Source organism: Tyto alba, unplaced genomic scaffold, assembly GCF_018691265.1.
Source record: "Tyto alba isolate M040663 unplaced genomic scaffold, T.alba_DEE_v4.0 Super-Scaffold_46, whole genome shotgun sequence".
In the NCBI taxonomy this organism is placed as follows: Eukaryota; Metazoa; Chordata; class Aves; order Strigiformes; family Tytonidae; genus Tyto; species Tyto alba.
The window spans coordinates 14,687,932-14,705,385 of NW_024881322.1; the positions used below are offsets into that span (position 1 = coordinate 14,687,932).

Consider the following 17,454-nt stretch of genomic DNA (forward strand, 5'->3'; position numbering starts at 1 on the left):
AAGCATACAGACATTCAAAAGAGGGGAGACAGAGAGAGAAGAGAGAAAGGTGGGGAACGGGTGTAGCAATACTGATTCAAAACTGAAATGGAAGACAGTTTCTCCCTAGAACACTTTAGGGTTTTCAGAGTCCTTATTCCATAAAAGGAATATACTTGAAACACATCCCATTTAGGTGAGATGAGATTGCTAAAATACATACACAACTAAAAAATATGAGTCTTTTTTTTTTCCCCATCTGTTATCTCCTAAGGGTTTTCTGTTTGTTTTTTTTTTTCTTCTTTTTTTTTTTTTTCCTGTATATTTTTTGTTTTAATGTCTATTGCATAACAGCAAGAAACTTGCTTTCTTCTGCAAGTGAGGTCAACAAAGAGCTCATGTCCCCAATAGCCATGTTGGTTGTGCTTACGGGCATAGCTGGGAATGTAAGAGACGCTCGGGGAGTGGTGAGGCGTGAGGAATTGCGGGAGAGATTCTGAATGATACTCGGGCTCAGGGCTCCCGAAATCAAGCTGACATGGTCCCCATCATCTATGATAGCATCGAAATCAATCTGCACACCCTCTAAGCTGTTGCTGTCAATGCTGTCAACCGTGCTCGACACTTGGTTAGCCCCCGGGGAAAGAAGCTCAGATGAATTTGCAGTCGCAGTCCCCTGCAGCAGGCAGTTAGCTTCCGAACCAAAGAAAGAACCTGTTTTCATAGCTTGGTGGCTAAAGCCCATGGTTTGGTCATACAACTGACCAGAGTAATTCTGCGCGTTAGAGCAGAACTGCTGTGATTGACCTTGCATCTCCATCTTAATGGTGTTTACCCTGTACGTCTGGTTGCCATCACTTACGTGTCCTTGCTGTTGTGCCAGGCTGTTTCTCGACACGTTTTGCCGTCTGTTGCCGCTGTAATTAGCGCATGGCTGGTAACTTTTGGCCACCAACAAACCTGAGGGCTGGCTACCAATGGTGTGAGACACCGGCGGACAATTCTGCGGCCCTTGATACAGGCTGCTTTGTGAGGTAGGACTAACCTGCCCTAGCATCATCTGACCGGACTGATTGACTCCCTGGTAATGAACGCCCTCTCCGACTGGCTGGTTTTGCAAATAATCCTGTTCCATCATATCCCTGTTCTGCATCCCGTTTGCCATAGCGGTGGCTTGATCGCCGGATGCCATGGGATGGCCAAAATTTTGCTGGCTCCCACTCGCCGGCACGATGCTGCTTCTCAGCTTCTGCCCTTGAAGTGCCACGCCGCAGGAATTGTCCACTGCCCCAGCCATCACTGCCTGCCTGCCCACGCTTTCGCTGTAAGGCTTAGCGGGCGGCGTGCCGAGGGAACTACCGGCTCCGCTGCCGAGAACCGCGTTTGGCTGCAAGCCGTAGGAACCGCTGCCCTCCAGGAGGGTCCGATAGCCGTTCTGCTGGGCCACGCTGCTTCTCTCCGGGTTCTGCTGCTGAACCATCATGTTGTTGTACAGTCCGAAGGCCCGAGCCTGCTGCACCGTTGAGCGCTGACCGCATTTCAGTTTTGAAGGAGATAAGTCAGAACTTCCTGAGCTTACTTCATTCCACTGAATGGGCAGGTCACTCTTGTTCGGCTCGGAACCCGCCTGCTGACCGCTCGCTGGAAGGGCTTGGTCGAAGTTGCTGGGGTGATTGTTTCCTAACACCGAGCCGTGATGCATTTTGCTGCTGTCTAGGACGCTGTTCAACAAGTGGTCGTACATGCCCTGGTTCTGGGCGTTCAGATACTGAACGACGTCATCTGGCAGGAGATCCTCATCGTTCAGAGTGCCGCCCGCTTCCAGCGTGGCAGCCTCCAGGGCGACGTTCTCGCTGATGCTCGGGGGACAGGGGGAGCTGAAGCCGCGGCAGGCGCCACCCTCAGAACGGGTGTAGTTCTGAAGAACAAGGTTGCGCTTTTCCATGGACGGAGGCAAAGCAGGTGGGTTAAAGCTATTAAAACTGTTGAAACGCTGGACTCTAGGGACAGAGAGGCTGTCGGAGGCCATTCTTACCGGGTCACTGGCTCTCCTCGTCCCATTTCCTAGAGCGTCGTGAGACAGAAAATGCCTCCTGCTGTAACCATTTGCCCCACCGTCACTACATCTCCGAGGGGCATTCACTGGAGGCAGAGGAGACACCCCGGACTCCCTGCAGTCACCCAAGAGTGCCATCCTTGTTTTGAGGCTCATCCTCTCCATGTTAGGCAGTGGAGTTGGTGGGGGTCCACCAGTAGCTGCTGCATATTTAGCTTTCAGCCTGTACTGCTGGGCCGGGGTGAGGCTGAGAAGACTTGGCAGGTCATCACACTGGCTCGCTTCACTGGAGCGCCGGGAGGCATCCGTCGAGATGGGGTCGTAGGAGTCCGCAACGCTCATGTTCTGCGGTCTTCCCTCCGCCTGGGAGGCGTCGCTGGACCTCCGGCTGGAGAAGCAAGGTGAGATTCCAGAGGACCTGCGGCTGCTCAAGTAGGCTGAACTGATGGTGCTAGTATTGCTGTCCCTCCTGTTCAGCATGTTCAACACAGTGATGTCCGTACTTGAAAGTTCGTTCCTGTTCGGCAGAATAGTCATGGACCCTCCTACACTGCAGCTGCTGTTCGACTGGGTACCTGGAGGTAAAATTCAGAGTTAAGAGAACAGGCATCACCCAGAAACTGGTACAGAAAACACCCAGCAAAGAAGTAAGGGGTGTACAGAGAAAGAGCCTCCCCCGCTGCAGCCAATCACAGCAGTGCTCTTTCTTGAAAGAAATAGGGATTAAAAACTGCGTCCTTAGGTTAAAAGCTAATTTAGAGACTCAAGGGTAACATTTCAGTGTGAGTCCCAGCACAAAATTTATAGGCCGCAGCCACAAACTGTCATCAGCTGGTGTAGCGCTCCAGCCTGCAGTGCAGCTATGCTGACTGATGTGCCAAAAGGACACATTCGTGAGGGAGCTTTTTATAGGCAACATATAATTGAACAGGCATTTGCATGGAACGGCAAAATATACAAACTGGAGGCTATTCAAGGTCATTTCTAAGACTTTTTGAAATAACTCCTAACAACTGCAAAACATCTTTGCTGGTTTTCTCGGTTCGTTTTGTTTTTAAGCAAAGAGAATACATTTCTTAATTTTACATGGTTTCCTTCAAATGAATGGGTTTCAGAAAACCTGGGCTGTCACGGCTGGGTGGAGTGCAGGATCCTGTGGGCACGTTGCAGGCAGCGTAGAGGCAGCAGGGACATACGTTTTGGCACTGAGCAGCTCTTTGTACGAAAACAACAATGGACCTTCGGTTCAATCTCACCTTGCTCCCATTCACGCCTGTGTGCCCTCCGCAGCAGCAGTATCTGTACATATGATTACTGATAGGCGTGGAAACGGTTTACTCCAAGGGCAGCCCAACACATCTATGCAAAGGGTGCCTCACTGCTGCGGCCTCATCTGAAAGACTTCCATACTCTAAACTGCAAGGTATTTATTTCATCTGCCTTGCCTCAAAACAAGACAGGATTATGATGATCTCGGGTCCAAACCTTTATCTGTAGGGTGTATTTAAAATGTGATGCATGGTTGCCTTGCTGGCCCTTGTTCTCTAAAACATGGGACTATCAGACTGCTCCCAGGGTGGGTAGTAGTAATGAGGGGCTAAACAGAAAGTGATCAACCTACGAACCGTTCTCACAGCTGCTGAGTTTCACAGGCTGCACTACTCTTTTGCCAGGGTTGCAAGGCTGAGCTAGCAAGCAACAAATTTAAGGACAAAAAGTGTTATCACTCCTTCTATGTGCATCTCACCATTTCCTATGAGAGGCGGCAAGGTCGGGGCTTTGGAAGGTGGAACGGGGTTCAGTCTTGGAAGCATTCCATTAACTTGTTTCAACCTTTCTAATTTCACTTGCTCCATCCATTTGGTCCCTGTCATATTCCTCCTGGCCTGTAAGCCAAGTGCTGTGGTGGCTGTGGAAATGGTAGAGTCCATGATTGGGGTTTCATCGATGACACTGAGGTCTCCTACACTACCACCACCAGTCAGAGTAAGCTCGATCCCATTGTTGGAATAGTTGCTGATGGGGGACTGTTCGCTGCTGCATGTAGACTGACCACCAGGGCTTGGCTGAGATGTCTGCTGGAGTGAAGCAAGAAACAAAAGTACATGAGGATTAAGCAAACAATGTTAACAAGAGCACTTGCAGAAAAGGTGGATCCGTATGGAGCCAAAGAAAACCACATAGAATGAAAAGTTCAGCATTAAATGATGACAGTGATCATTCATTATGAGGCTTTCTAGATACTGATTTTAACTACAGCGAATGCCATTGCAAAACTCGAGCTTAAAATCCACTTTAATATCTTGCCGATAGTATACGTTATATCCACGAGACATTTATTTCAGTCATTCCCATAATTGCTTCTATCACTTCACGTCATTCGTGAGCATGTATGCATGGACGCTCTGGGTATGTGCTGTGGCCAACTGAACCTGCAACTCAATAAACCAAATCAGAATTCAGCCCTCTTACGAGGTCTAATTTACACTGCTAGGCTTGCAGCAAGCAAACAAACAAACAAGACTCCAACAACACTGGAATGTGGGGTTTTTTTAATTAGACTTGTGGCTGAAGAATGTAAGTATTTTCCAAGCTTAAGGCTCATTGTTACGAGCAGCGGTTGGCCTGAAATGTTGGCATGTAATGAAACAGGGACAAAGCATCAGTGCAAGAAATACTGTATTGTATCGTCAGCATCCTGCGGCCCTCGCAGCATTAGGGTATAACTTAGACCTCCTCTTAAACCTAACTTATGCCACCTCTGCTCTGAATCAAGAAGGTGACAATCTACTGAATCAAATCCTTTGTTTCATTGGAATTTAAGATTTTTAAATTTAAGAGTTTAAGTACACAGTACAGGCTGCTAACCTACGGGGATATAAAGCCGCCGCAATAGCTGCTTCTCTCTTAACAGAGTGTTCCCTGCTGCTCTAGCAGAATTCTTGCGGGGAAACACGGGCTTCATTTATTTTTTTAATATTCTTAAAGTTTTTGTAAAAGAATGGGAAAATTTCTCTGACAAACCGAAACACTCAGACAGATAGACTGACAGACAAAACAGACAGCAAGACAGACAGAAGTCTCTTGACATAATATCCCACTGCAGGTTGTGGCAGTGTGATCACAAATCAGTGGGGCATGCAGTATCATTTTGCTCCCAAGAACAGCTTCACGTAAGTATTTCACTTTTGGGGTTTCTGCTGTGCTTTTATATTTTTTTTTTACCTGCCAGTCTATGATTTTTATGCACATTTTACTGACAGATGCTAACTAGAATTTCTGAGGTAGCAGTGATGGCTCTCACTTTTAATATCAGCAGATTAAGACACAGATTCATGGCACTACTGCAGCTTCACATGCCCCTGAGGAGTCCATTAAGATGTAATAACTATTTTATTAATTCTAACTTGAACAACGATACCTAGAATTCATGAGGCCACACTGAGACGGTTCATTTCCAAATCCTGGCCATGCCAGATTTGGTGACCAGAATAGAGATAACAGATATTATACACAACAGAGTTTGTGCTTCTGGACAATAGCTCCATGCCATATGGAAGAAGAGTAATAATGGTCAGAAGCCTGTTCTTGTAGCCACGTGTCAAGATGACAGCGAGGTAGGTTACAGAAATAAGAACTGTATTTTGGGGAACGTACACTTCTAGCTATGCAATACAGAAAAAAATGGATGTATCATCTAGAAGGGAAGGCACAAAGACATTTCTGAAGACATTTCACCAATATAAGCCAGATTTTTCACATGTCAAGTGTTGCAAAATGCTCACAGCACATTACATTTGGGAATGAGTTTGATGGATTGCACATGACTAAATAAAGGAATGATTGAACAACAGGCAGAAGGCTAAAATAAAGACATAAATAATGTTGCAATAAGAAAAACAGCAGAAAAGTTAAAACGCCCTCACCTTATTACCCACTGTCCTTAGGAAGTTAGAACGAGACATTTAAGAGCATTAGACAGAAAAGACATTGGATTAGTTGAAAAACAGAAAATATATCTTAATTCACACAAGCAATGAAAAGCAGGACATACAGAATTGTTTTTAGAAGATATTTTTCAGTGAGCAATATTTAATAACACGTAAGCAATCAGCATTAATGCCCCTCTCCTGCAAATTTTGTTCATGTTAAAACCATCGACACTCAACATGCCCCAATAATGCTACAGATTTACCTGGCTAATCAAGAGGGGAATGGGGTTTGTTCCTTTTGTAATCTATGGTAGTTATCACTAAAGACAGCAGAGGATCTCCTTTAGACTTCAGCAAGAGTTAACTCCGGGCCCTTGCAAGTTTCTTAATTCAGGATTAATACTCCACAGTTTGAGCATAAGCTTTAGGCACAATATAGCTGTAACTGGTATTTCAGTGAGTAATCACTGTGAATTGCAGCGTGATTAACAATACCAGCAGAATTTGGAGGGCTCATATTTGTAGTCCCCAAGGGTTTGGTCCAGATGAATAGTAGACCCAGATGTAGAAGAGGATGGACTGACTGCCTTTGCTAGATTTAACCCTTGCGGAGAGGATGGATGGCACATGAAATGCAGCCAAATGACAGAACAACTTCTTTATTTAAGATAGCAGGTGAAAAAATGGAATAAGGTCCTTTCAACATTCAAGGCTATACTGGCTTAATGAAATACGTTAAAGTAAATCAGTAAAAAGAATTGCAGAGACTCATAATTCAACTCAGTTTAGTTAAATTGGAATTAGGCTAACTTGGTCAAGTTAATTTAAGTATCAGATTAACGTAAGAGGTCACATCACAGTAGAGATCAAATGTTATCAAAAGATCTCCTCCTGCTGTTTAATAAAGTCAATTTATTCTGCTTCAGTTTGATCCGTGACCTGACAACCTCAAGTCTCTAAAATCTGACTGTTTCCACAGCTTCTCCAAAAATTACCATCTTCAATATCATCATTTTAGTCCTTCGGACTTGTATTTTTTTGCATTCTGGTTCTGAGCCTGCTGGGTTCACATTCTCTAACTTTCTTCTGTAAACAGGAGAGTGGAAAAAAAATGCCTTTTTAAAATGAAAACTGTGATTTTCTCATAATATGCTGATTCCAAAAGACCGAGCTTTCAGAGAAACAATTATTGTGAGAGTTGCCAACACTGCACTTACTGCATATTGCACAGACTAGATGGAATCTTTTCATTTGCCGTTTCTTAGGCCTTAAGAGCATTTCACAATGTAAACGAAAAAGAAAACTTCACAAAACCTGACCTTGTGAGCTCAAGTTTACGGGCTCGAACATTTCATAAAGGGATTATGAACAGGTTGCAAGAAAAAAAGGGCAAAGGGAGGGGCACGGTGTATTGCATACCATTGGTTTTTCTGACTTGACCGCTTTCACTTGGAGGCATTCTTCGCGCTTTGAGGTAGTGTTGCTGAGGTCCTTCTGCTCACCAATTGCACCCTGAGTCTGATGGCCTGGTGACCGGGTCTGAGAGTGGCTGCCTGGGTCTCTCGGTGGCGGAGGCCTTGGGTGGATATCTCCCCGTTGCTTCTTGGTGACATGTGCCTCTGGGCCATGCACGGTCTTCACGTGTTTCCGGAGAGAACTGGGGTCTGTGTAGCGCTTTGTGCAGCCCGGTATCTTGCAAACATACGGTTTCTGCCAAGAGAGGAAAAACACTTAAATTAGATTTAATTTCACGTGGGACTCCTGAAGAGCTCTTTGAAGCACAGCTGGTGTTACAGTTATATGCTTTCACAGTGAATTTATTATCTAATTTATGGTCTCTACAGTGAGTGAATCATAGAACCACGGAACACTTTGGGTTGGAAGGGACCTTAAAGCCCCCCCAGTGCCCCCCCCTGCCCCGGGCAGGGCCCCCTTCCCCCAGCCCAGGGGGCTCCCAGCCCCGTCCAACCTGGCCTTGAACCCTTCCAGGGAGGGGGCAGCCACAGCTGCTCTGGGCACCCTGGGCCAGCGCCTCACCCCCCGCACAGGGAACAATTTCTGCCTTAGATCTCATCTAAATCTGCCCTCTGTCAGTTTAAAGCCATTATCCTTGTCCTGTCAAGCACCTAGTCAAACCTATTCATTCCCTTGTGTTTGGAATTATGCTGCAGGGCTTACAGAGGGCAGAGACTCTCATGAACTGGCACAGCGCTGACTTATCGTAGCAGATGAGTCAACAGAGCTATGGCAATTTATGAAGACTGGTCTAATTTTCTATCCTGTCCGTTGCCCTCAGCAGTTTGATACCCTGTTTTGAGTATGTCCAGTACCTACTCCTTGACATTCAGAGGCAAACAACCCCCTTCAAAACATGTTGGGACATTTCCTTAGGCAGGATATCCGAGGAAGTATTTTTTCCCTGGCTCCTTCAGGTCATCAGTATAATGTCAAAGCACAAGATACAGTACCGTAAGTATTTTCACACTGCAGCAATATATGCACTAGTGTTATTAGTGCTACTAGCATAACTAATCACTCATTTTTTAAAAAATTTGCTTCCTTTGTATGTGAATTTCTCTAGTTCACCAAGCAATGTAGAATAAAGTAAATTTACTGTCTTATAATTTAACAAAGACTTTGCTCTTGTATCATGAGGGGATTAGAAAGAACAGTTGAGCCCTTCCTAAACACTTTAATTGCCTCAGGAAACAAAGTATCATTCTCTCACTTTTATTACTGAATTGTTTCCAAGAAACTACTGTTTTAAAGTCTTATTTATACTAGCATTTGAGAAAAAAAAGGGACTCTCACGCAGAGTTCCTCAAAGGGCTTCTCTGTCTGCCTACTCGTGGCACTGTGGAGCCTCTGACAAATGTAGCTTCTTCATGGCTATCTAAGGCCTGAGCCTACTTCCACTGATGCCAGCAGAAAAAAAAAACCCTTGACTTTAATAGTAGCAAAAACTGTCATTCAAAGTTGATGCTGAGCTACTGAGGCAGGTTTTCTCAAGATGCTATGGAAGTACGAGTCAGGTCTCTTCTATATGTGTAAGGCATATCTGCACTGAGACATGGTGGGTGCTTTTAAATCTCTCTATAGGTTACAACCAAAATGGCACTGTGAGGAAGTGCTGAACTGGGCCTACGCTTTCCACAGTATTCATGGCACTCCATCAGTATGCACTGACTAAGAATATTCACCTGTTTCATTGTGAAATAATGGTGAAGGGAATTTTTCATTTGCCCTTGTTGCTGCACCTATTAGAAATAGTGTGCAGCAGAAAATCTGTCTTGGTGACTTACTGTTAGATGTGAAATTCTGATCTTAAAACACAGGCAGTAGAGGTCATGTCTTTAACTTTGAATCTTACTCATCAACTAGGCAACAAACAGATTGGTTCAGACAGCGAATGGAAAAAAAAGCTCAGTCAACTATTGGCGTGGCTTGGTAAACTTCCTTCTACCTTAGTGACAACTCACAAAATTGCTGCTGGGCCTCAGCGCAGTTCTTAGTTGGGCTGCTGAGAGCACACACTGCAGGGATGGAGCAAAGTCAGTCATGCGTAACGCTCTCTGCTTCCCTTGGGACTCGAGAGATGCTGCAGGGACTGGGGGACTGGAAGAAGATGAATGCTCCCAAGAGATTCTGCCAGCCCTAGTGAATACCAGCGACAGACCTCACAGACAGCTAGAGCAGGATACAAGCCTTGTAGAAAGGGATATAGCAGCTATGGTTTCCACACCACACAGTCACCGTGCTGGTATGTCCTGCCCTTCCAGCACTTCCAGGTTTAGGCTAGAGGCGAAGGAGGATAGGGACAGGTCAAGGAAGAGAGACTGGGCTCCTAGACACGAGATGCGGATGATGTGAATCCCTGTGTAACCTGAAATGGGGCAATAAAACAGGGACAAGGCACGAGGATGGCGTGGTTCCTGAAAAAGGGGGCAGCACTAACAGGAAACACACAGTAATAGAGGTGTTATGCTGAGAGTTTGGGAGATGGCTGTGACTGCCACCGCTGGTTTGCTTGAGAAAGATCAAATTCCCTCCAGGGCACCCCTACTCCGTGAGGTCTGTGAAGAGCGAAACATTCCAGGGAAAAAGGCGTAACTCAGAACCTACAGGGCAACCCAAATCCTCCAAGCCCTGGAGACCTCTCCATCGCTGCCCACAGCAGCGCCAAGGGAGGCTGCAAGGTCAGCAGCCACCGCGCACCACTGCCGACCCAGGCGAGGGGACGTGCTCCGGGCAGGCCTCTCCAGCTCCAGAGGGAAAAACGATCCCAGCTTTCCAGGGAAACCAGGATCTCTTCCTGGTTAATGCTTGTGTTTCCTTTAGACCCCTCCTTCAAACCTCTCTTACGCTTAATAAAACGACCCGCAGCCTCTCTAGATCCGTATGACACAGGAATGATTGTGCTGGTAAGAGCCATCTAGAACTTCTATTCCTTTCAGGCTGCTGAGGGTTTCTCTGCCCGTCCTCTGTAATGAATTGCTATGACCACAACGTGAGTCTGTTTGACGCTGAGTTTTATTATGTTTTTGAAACTGTGCTTACCTCATTGGAATGAGTCCTGTTTTGGTGCTTGGCCCTGTCGGATGCGTTGGAGAAAGCTTTGTTGCAGCCTTCATGTTCACACACATATGGTTTCTCTCCAGTGTGAGATCTCAAGTGCGTTTTCAAGTTTTCTAGTCTGGAGTAGGCCTTTGTACAACCTTCAAACTGCAGACAAGAAGTGGGTCTGGATTAATTTTAATCTTTGGACTTGCAGGAAATGATAAAAGCTGACCTATAAAAGTTTAGAAACTTTCCAAGCCTTCATAACCTTGTCCAATGTAATTTTGTTTTGATTTGTTGGATTTCAATTTCACTCAGGCAAACCCCATCACAGCTCAAGTTAAAATGCTTCCAGCATTATGTAAAAATTCTCTTACAGGAGAGCAGAGTATTTGTCTAAGACAGAAATCCATTGCAGTCGTTAGGAGGCTGGTGGCCAGCAATAATACCCAGCTCTGTAAGAGAAAGTGCCTTTAAATAATTAAGCAAACTGAGCCCTGTTTAGAAATGCCTTCTGGGGCTTCTCTGCACTTTAAACTTGAGGAAGTGGGCCAAAATATCCAGTGAATCCCCTCTCCTAAAGCTCTTGTTACCTGGGCGAGCTGGACCACGAAGCAGACATGGTAGTCTCTTCTCCAACAAATGTCTGACGGACAAGAGATCAGGGAATGCAGCACCTGAGCTGCTCTGCTCCCTGCACGTCCCCAGCTCCCCCGTCCCAGCCTGGAGCTCAGCCCCCTTTACTCACAGTGCATTTGTGTGGCTTTTCCCCTGTATGTCTCCTCATGTGGACCACCAGCATATACTGGGCTTTGAATGGTTTCTGCTCCCGGGAACAGTCCAGCCATCGGCACACAAACTCTTTCTTCTCACCGTGTATATGGTCATTGTTTATATGCTGTTTGGGTAGAGGAGAGATTACAGCTTAACAGAAGTGTAACACCGTCGCCAGCCTTACTGTAACTTTGCACTGGAACAGCACCAGAGGCTCAGGTGTGATCCAGGATCCTGCGGTACTAAAAGAGTAAGAAGATTGTCTGCGCTCCAAATCGATCACGGGGTTCAAATTATAGATCTCCCTGGAAGCCTGCTAAGGCCCATGAATTTGTTTCTACTGACGTCAACAGGCTTTGGATCAGGCCTCAGGGATACAGGCTGTTAAATGGATCCTGGATAATCTCATGCATGGCACCACTTGTGTGATTCACATTGAGTAATGCTTTCTCGGACCAGGAAAGCCTTACTTAAGTGCCACTACAACGCAAACAAGGTTTACAAAATCAGGCCTTTGAAAACATACCCTCCAACCTGAAAAATCAACAGAACAGCTAAACCAAGTTTCCACCAAAACTTTTAACTCACTCCCCACTAACCTGTATTTTCTTTCAGTATATGCATTGGGTTAGTGTAGGTGCTGTGGCAGGGGAAACAAAACCCTACACACTGCAGTAGCAGAAAGCTCCGAGCACCGAAGCATTCACCAAGCCAGCTTTTGCCATTGCCAAGGACGGCTCTGCCCGAACATCTCTGGGAGCGACACCCGCCCCAGGGGTGGAGGGACACAGGCACGTGTCTTGCTGTGGTCAGCATCCTCTGCCTGAGTGTATCCAGAGGCAGGCCGGGGCTATGTACCTTTTACTCTTCCAGAAAAGTAGCTTGCTCCGTTCCCTTCACCGAGATCCAGTTCAGCAGAGCATTTAAATACGGATTTAATTCTTGCTGATTGTGTTTCTCAGCGGAAATGGGCAGGTGAATCAGGGCCAGCCTCAAGATTGGTTTGTTTTTTCGAGGTTTAACTGTTTGAATTTTTTGCACAACTTCAGAAAACAACAAAAGCACCCTACACGTGGACTTTCAAAGGTTTATGAAAGCTGGAATTTCAGCAGGAGCTACACCTGATTCATCCTCCCAGACCCTCTTGGAGAAGCCCTGCCTGAGAGATTTCCTCATTGCCGTGTGCTCCACCACAGCCTGTGAGCTGTGCCACTAGATGGCTGCATTTCTCAGCAAATGCGATAATTTCCATTAAGGTACTAGACAAAACCCTTCTGGAGTTTATATTCGACCACAGCACAGGGATGAAATCTGTACCTACTCCGTAAGTAGCTCACAGAAAAAGCCAGCCGTACAGAAACTCAGTAGTTCATATCAGAACGCAAAGAAGATAATCCCGATCTTTTCTAAAGTCCTGAAAACAATCAGAAAACCAAATAAAATCACTTATGTTCACAGTTATGCAGCATCACCATGGCAAACAGATGCATGTTGCCCATAAAAGATGACAGCCTTTCTTCTCTTTCTGAAACTTTATTGCCATTGTTTGGAAGTTGTAATGGGGCGCAGAGCGCATGAACAGAGCAGATGTGCTGGACAATGTACAGCACGTAATCTGCAGTAGTTTATGTTTCAAGTGCAGACCTTTAGTTCATTCGTACTACACACGCCTGTGCCAAAAGGGCAGAGATGGCCTGCACTGAGAAATGGCATGGAAAGGGTACAATGAGGTTCATGTGCACTCTTCTTTCCTGAGAGAGAAAGAAGTAACGGGACAAACCTCAATGTGTCCAGGCAATTCTTGGCCAAATCTCCCTGTAAACATTACAGACTGTGAGTTATTCTGTTAAACCTACAGAGCCGTGAGGGAAATGAAAATTAAGTGTGTGATGCAGGCTTTCCACTCGATACAAAAACTTCGAGGCTGGTTCAATCAGTTCATAACAGCATCTCCCTTTACCTCCTGCTGTGTGGACACTCAGGCACCACGGATGCTCTTTCAGAGAAATTCTCCACAGGACACTTTTTCTTTTTGTCCCTGCAAATGAGCTCGCTCCTCGCCCTCCAGACCTCTAGCTTTTATCAGCACGACCATCCTCTAAAACTGGCCTTTCTCATGGGCATAAAACTCCCTTCCTCACACCCTCCCCAGCCCAGGCCCGCTGCAGCAGCTGACAAAGCTTGCCCGGGACAGATCACTCCCCTCTCCCCGATGGTTCACCTCTTAACTCTCTTGTGATCACGCTCAAGTCACGGCACAACTGAGCCCCTCCACACTCCTCCTCCGCCCTGCTCTCTTACCTGGCCACTCCTTTCCTCCCCCCTCCGCTCTTCCTACAAGCAAACCCCTCTTGGTGCCATTTTCTCCCATCGCCCTGATGCTCCGAGTGGCCTCCGAGAGCTCACCTGCAAAGCCCTCTCATTCTCACTGAGGTTCCTCAGGGGTTCCTCTGAGGATCCTCACCTCCAGGTAAAGCCTAGAAGAAACGAGCCCATGACATCATCTGCTAATCTGGGTCATTTCTTTAGCTCTCGGGTGAGCTGCTCAATTGCTTTTGGCAGAGGGGTGATATTTTAGCAGACCTATAAATGTGCCCAAATACCGCAAAGCCTGGTCGGCAAGCAGACACTTGCTAGACATTAAATCAGAACAAGTAAGAGGCCAGCAGCAGAAACCAGCAGTGCTCTCAGGTAAGGAGATTCACGGCATTTGTGATCCTGACCACGCAGGGCCAGATTCAAACGCCCTCACTCACTCATATCACAATCTGAAAACTCCTCAGCCGTCTGCTAGGGACACGTAGGCAGAACTAGACAAATACAAACCAGGAACTAAATCTACAGTGGGACTTTCTTATCATTATCGTTTGGCAGAAACCATGTGCAATATTTACAACATGTTTAAAGGAAGAGGGAGGTCTCACCGTGCAAACAACAGCAATTAGAAAAGTTCAGAAGTTTGCGAACTCTGGCATTCAGGTTCTTTGACTCAGATAATTACCTTTGGATTTTGCACGGTGTTTTTGGCTCCCTGGTCTCTATTATGAGAGGGAATGAATAGTTTTCAGCTTGTAAAACAAAGAGCAGTCAGAAATAAGAGTATTATGCAAAGCAGAAGCTTTGGTACAGTACAATAAGGATTTATAGGGTTTCGATTTATAATCTGCTTGTAACCTTATTACACCCATGAAATGTCACATTCCAGGGACTAGATCAGAAGAATTTTTTTTTTTCCCGGTGAAATTGAATTTTGATACACTTTCAGGGTGTGAAAAGGCTTTTCTTTTAATTTTGTAGGCCCAAACCTGCAAGTTCTACTTACGCTGGTAATCCTTATTACAGTAAATAGGCGCATGAAAGCCGATGATATTACTCCCTAGTGTAGGGTTTGCTAACATAAGGCTCGAAAGCACCAGCTCTGTATTATTAAGAATTTCTGACCTGAAAAAAAAGCCCCCATTAAAAGCTGGAATTCTACTAGCTATTTCCCATTGTACACAGCTGCAAAAAGCTGCTAAACAGGGGTCATTTGCAGAATACCAGTCACTTTCATGTGACTTCAATGCTCTTTACCAAACCTCAGTCTGTCCTGCATTTTCTTTGCTTTAAAAAATGTTGCTATTATCATTCAGCTCCAAAATACCCTAAAACGAACAGAGGGAGCTGACCTAAATACTGATTTTGGTCTCAAAAAGCCCCGGCTTTGAAGGAGGAAGCTCTGAGATGGATTTCAATTCCAGAGAAAAAAAAAAAAATAGCCACCAAATTGATTGAGATCAAGGCTGATGTTGGCCTGTCATCTCTATTGGGGAAGCTCAAAAAACAGAGGTAACAAGGAGCACAACCTGTAGTGTCCTGGAAGCATAAATGCTTACATGGCAAGAAATACTATGTAAAAAGGCAACACCTTAAATCATACATGTTCTCATATAATCAGTGCACACCGCAGATGCTACCCCATCCTGTAGCAGATGATGTGAGGTAACACTGGAGGGTAGGATCTGCAAGAATCTTAGTGTTGCATTTCCCTCCTCCACGTTGTTTGTTAGAAGAAAGGAGTATCTAAGCATACCCTAGCTGACTGCTTGGTAGCCATTAGCTATTCAATACATAAACAAAGGCCAAATATGCTTTCACAGTAGTCAAACAGCAGGAGAAAAGCCTCTTCATACCAGTGGAATGAGTTAAGAACAACAGAAAAAGAATGATTGTCATCTGCAGTGGAGACTGCATCTGAAAGAGAAGTGTTACTTGGTGGATAAAGCAGAAAACACTGGGAAAATTTCCCGATTCTGCTTCCTAACTTAGACACACTCCCCTGGCGTATGCTAGGAGAAAACTGGGAAGAGAACATGCTGTATTGGTATAATGTGGTAAGTTAGTGGCACAGTGGAAGGCGCCAAAAATCAGTTTAATATCAATTATACAATAACCAATTCAGACTTTCATCACCAGGTCCATCCCTCGCTGCGGCAAGCCCCGCTGCACATCGTCCCGGTCACAAACAGAGCAAGCTTCGTCCTCTAAGTACGCTGGTGATCTGCTCCCTCTGCTCCCAGTGGAAGGCTCCTCTAAGGAACTCACTCATCTGCTGGTTAGCAACTAATTTCTAGCTCCGACTTATTCACAGCCAATTTATATCCATTTGTTCTTGTGCCAACACTATCCTTTAGCTTAAACAGCTCTGCTTCCCTCTCCCACCCCAACTGACTGACAGACAGCACTCTCCTCTCTGCCTTCATTTGCTGGATTTAATAAGATGGTCCCTCCTGGTCTTCCCTAGGACAACCAAGTCCTCATTCCCCCTCTTGCCCTGCTTTGGCTTGAGGTGTCGAAGTCCCTGTGTCCTGCCCCTCATTTTGCTCCCAGGTTCCCCACTGCCATTTCCAGGACTGTGCTAGTCCATCCTCCACCCCAGCGCTCCTCTCAGCCCTCCTCTTCACCCGCTCTAGTATGACTTCAACCCGCACAACCACAATAATGTGAAGTAGTACACCAGAGCTCGCCAGACTTGGCGTAACAGAATTCCAACTCCCCTGTCCTCGCTTAGGTGTTAGGTACAGCTCTCCTTCAACTTTGGACTTGAGACCATTACCAAAGCATCTGAATACCTCAGAGCTTGCGAATGTACCTCTCTCAGCAACAAACCTTGGGAAATAGTATCTGCTACTACGGCCACAGTGGAGGCAGAGACTTAAGGCCCAGGAAAGCTAAAGCCCACATGCATAGAAGTATTTAGGTCGCTGATTCCCACTGAAAGTAGTCACTTGTTCATGTGTGGCGTGCATATATCTGAGGTTCTTGACCCATACAGCTTCCCGAGATATCCCAGTGATTGTAAAAAGAGTATCAGCATTCAGAAAAGTGACAGGGCAGCACTTAAGCAAGTACCCATGCTTGCCTGCTCCCCAGGGATGCAATCCACAGCTCATCACTGCTCCTTGCTACCATTTTAGGTAGTCAGGCAACTAAGAGATGACATCAGGCAGGCCTCCCTACCATCTCATTAACATCTTGATAAAGATTAACTCCATGATCCAGAGCAAGATGGACAGACAAAAGCTGTGTAAAGAAGTCGGGATATAAAGGAGGTCCTGGTGAGGCAGAAAATATCCTGCGACAATAGAAATCCCCTTGTGATGAGGAAAAAAACCCTGCATCTCTGTGGAGTGAAATCCCCAGCAGACTTTTTGGACACGTTCCAAACGCTGCAATCGAGCCTCTCTCTAACCTCTGTGACTCTCTGTTAGAACAATGCGTGCATTTTAATCTCCTCTTATCTGCTGGAAAATAGGTATGGATCCCGTCTGTCCTTTCCCTACTAAAGATCATTTGCAGGCACAACCAGGCTAAACAACCACGAGAGACTCATGTCTCCTCCCAGCTGCGCGAGTCAAGAGTACACTGTTGACCCCGTGTCCTTAGGGTGGCATAAGTACTTAAGCCATTTTTAGTTCCTCAGACGCAAGAAGCACTTAAGCGGCTTTAAACCTTTATGGTGGCATAAATGCTTAAGCTGGCTGCAGCCCCTAAAGCCAAGCCGAAGCTACAGCTCTACGTGAAGAGCTCTGCACTTCTGCACGGGCACAAGCCTGTGGAGAAGCTCAGATAACTATCTCCACTCCCACTTCCTCTCCTTTGGATGCATTTATTGTT

General features: G+C 45.9%; 1 protein-coding gene across 6 annotated transcripts in view; it reads right to left on the reverse strand.

Annotated features, from left to right (window-relative positions):
* Positions 1-246: 246 nt before the first annotated feature.
* The window catches only part of GLI3 (GLI family zinc finger 3), a 209,190-nt gene continuing 191,982 nt past the window's right edge, over positions 247-17,454 (reverse strand). For 4 of the 6 annotated variants that reach the window (XM_042806494.1, XM_042806491.1, XM_042806492.1 and 1 more), the window contains 5 exons: positions 11,273-11,422; positions 10,525-10,689; positions 7,387-7,677; positions 3,783-4,113; positions 247-2,610 (listed from right to left, as the gene is read on the reverse strand). In XM_042806494.1, coding sequence (XP_042662428.1) covers positions 320-2,610; positions 3,783-4,113; positions 7,387-7,677; positions 10,525-10,689; positions 11,273-11,422 — 3,228 coding nt within the window. In that variant the 3' untranslated portion in view covers positions 247-319. The remainder of the gene's footprint in view (positions 2,611-3,782; positions 4,114-7,386; positions 7,678-10,524; positions 10,690-11,272; positions 11,423-17,454) is intronic. The other 2 variants (XM_042806495.1, XM_042806493.1) reach the window with 1 other exon arrangement.